This window comes from Solanum stenotomum, chromosome 2, assembly GCF_019186545.1.
Source record: "Solanum stenotomum isolate F172 chromosome 2, ASM1918654v1, whole genome shotgun sequence".
Classification (NCBI taxonomy): domain Eukaryota; kingdom Viridiplantae; phylum Streptophyta; class Magnoliopsida; order Solanales; family Solanaceae; genus Solanum; species Solanum stenotomum.
This window is the reverse complement of record NC_064283.1, coordinates 64,977,292-64,979,510: the sequence shown is the minus strand read 5'-3', so window position 1 is coordinate 64,979,510 and position 2,219 is coordinate 64,977,292. Positions and strand designations below refer to the sequence as shown.

Below are 2,219 nucleotides of genomic sequence, written 5' to 3'. Positions count from 1 at the left end.
AAGTAAGATCTCTGAAATTGTCCCGATAAATAATTATAATGTTATTTAAGAAGAGAGGAATATAATTATTAAAATCATGATTTGAGATATAGCCCATAAGACAAAATATTCATCCTCAAAAATGATTAGGATATTATTTTCTTGTGTATTTTGATGTTTTAGTGTTTTTTTTTTACAAATACTATAGATTTACAAATTTGTTTTGAAAAGTGAAAGAGGTTATTAAGTTTAATTCTTGTATTACTCATATTTTACTTTATTTTAAATGAAAAAACAACATTAAAAATAACAACCTTTTCTTCCAATTTACATAATTTTCAACTTCGAAAAGTCCATAAAATTCTTTTGAAAATTCTACATGATTAAGTTATCTTTATTTTATTTTGAAAATTCTATAATGATTAAATTTCTTTGTTCATTTACTTTTACTATTAGAAATATATGGCAACACGTACTTTATTTTGACAAATACAATGATTAATTTATCGTAATTTGTTTAGTTTGTTTTCTTCGTTAAAGAGGTCAATTGTTTTATTCAAAAGATTTTTTTCACTTGTTGAATTTTAAATAGAGGAAGGTAAATGCAACTCTAGTTTTTAAATATTATTTTTTATTTTGAAAACAAAAACAATTTTTTTTCTAAAAACTCATAATTTTCATGATCAACGCCCCTAGGTTTTAGTCTATTTCCGAGAGGCAGAGGAAATATAGTTGCATAAACTAAATGGAGATAATCAACAAGAGTTGTGATGACGGAAATCTGTTTCATGTAGCTTGGTAAAGAAATTTTGAGTCGTGGGTACAGGACATTGGTAAGTACTTCTTCATCCTTAACTCGCGCGAATTCAGATGAGTTAGATTCTAATGTGGGTATTGGACACCACCGAATGAAAAACCAAAGAGAAAAATGGAGATAAAGTATCAATCTTTAACCCTTTGATCAAAGCCAAGCCAACCAAATGATATAACATTTTCTATTATTTCTTCTTTAGAACCAAACTTCAAGACAAATACAAGTCATATTACTTGGTACAATAACACAATAGATGATGGAAAAAGAAACATTACAAAGGCTAGTTATTCTCACATACCCTTAATTAACTTATATTTCAAACTTCAATAATTATTATTATTTTTTTAACAAAAAGAGATTATGTATAAGGAGTAGCAATCAAGTAGAGATCTTTGTCCCTTCTAGCAGTCATTCCATTTGCCTCATTCATGTCCAAATCTTTTGGTTCCATACCATTGGGAAGTGTCCAATCAAAGTTGTAAAGCAAATGGGCTAAAGGCAAAGTAACAAGAGCTAAACCAAATAGTCTCCCAGGACAAGTTCTTCTACCAGCACCAAACGGAAGAAATTGGAAGTGAGTTCCACCAAAGTCAACTAAACTATTCTCGAATCTCTCTGGTATAAAACTTTCTGGATCTTTCCAACTTTCTGAATCTCTTCCTATTGCCCATACATTTACCAGGACTTTACTTTTGACCGGTATGGTGTATCCATCTATCTTTGTTTCCTCCCTACATTCCCTAGGGACTAATAGAGGAGTCAGAGGGTGTAACCTTAGTGTTTCTTTGATCACCAATTTTAGGTAATCCAACTTCTCAAGGTCATCATCATCAAATGTTTTCTTTCCCTTAAAGACTTCTCTCACTTCGACTTGTGCTTTGGTCATGACACTAGCACTCTTCATCATTTGATGCCCATGCAACCGTTGAAGATGATGTATCAGATCCTGCTACGAACATGTCCTACACATGACCATAGTTGAATTTCATCAACAAAGTCATACAATTTACTACTCTTCTAATGAAAAAAACTAGATCATAATAGGATTGTATATATATATGTTATTTTTGCTTTTATGGACCATGGTAAAAAAAATACAAACAAATTCATCAAGATTTGAACTTTATGGTAATTTGTAGACCGACCCGTCTATGGTCGAAAAATTAAAGAGAAAGAGATAGTGAACTTACAAGAATTACAGCTTTGATGTTATTGTAGTAAATGGAAGTTCCCCTGTCCCCATGACTCTAAAGAAAACATCAATCAAATCTTCATTACTTCCACATTCAGCATTGCATTTTTTCCCATTTGCATGATTTTCTCGATGCACATCGATAACTTTGTCCAACACCGCGTCTACCTTATTACGTGCCTCAATTAATTTAGACCCCATCCCACTAATCCCACTAAGAAACTTCTTCGAAGG

The 2,219-nt window shown here is 31.4% G+C and overlaps 1 protein-coding gene across 1 annotated transcript; it reads right to left on the bottom strand.

Moving 5' to 3' along the window:
• Nucleotides 1-960: 960 nt before the first annotated feature.
• Nucleotides 961-1,697, bottom strand: LOC125856620 (premnaspirodiene oxygenase-like). The gene has a single exon (XM_049536210.1). The coding sequence runs from the start codon at nt 1,695-1,697 to the stop codon at nt 1,152-1,154; it is 546 nt and encodes a 181-aa protein (XP_049392167.1). The 3' UTR covers nt 961-1,151.
• Nucleotides 1,698-2,219: the final 522 nt, after the last annotated feature.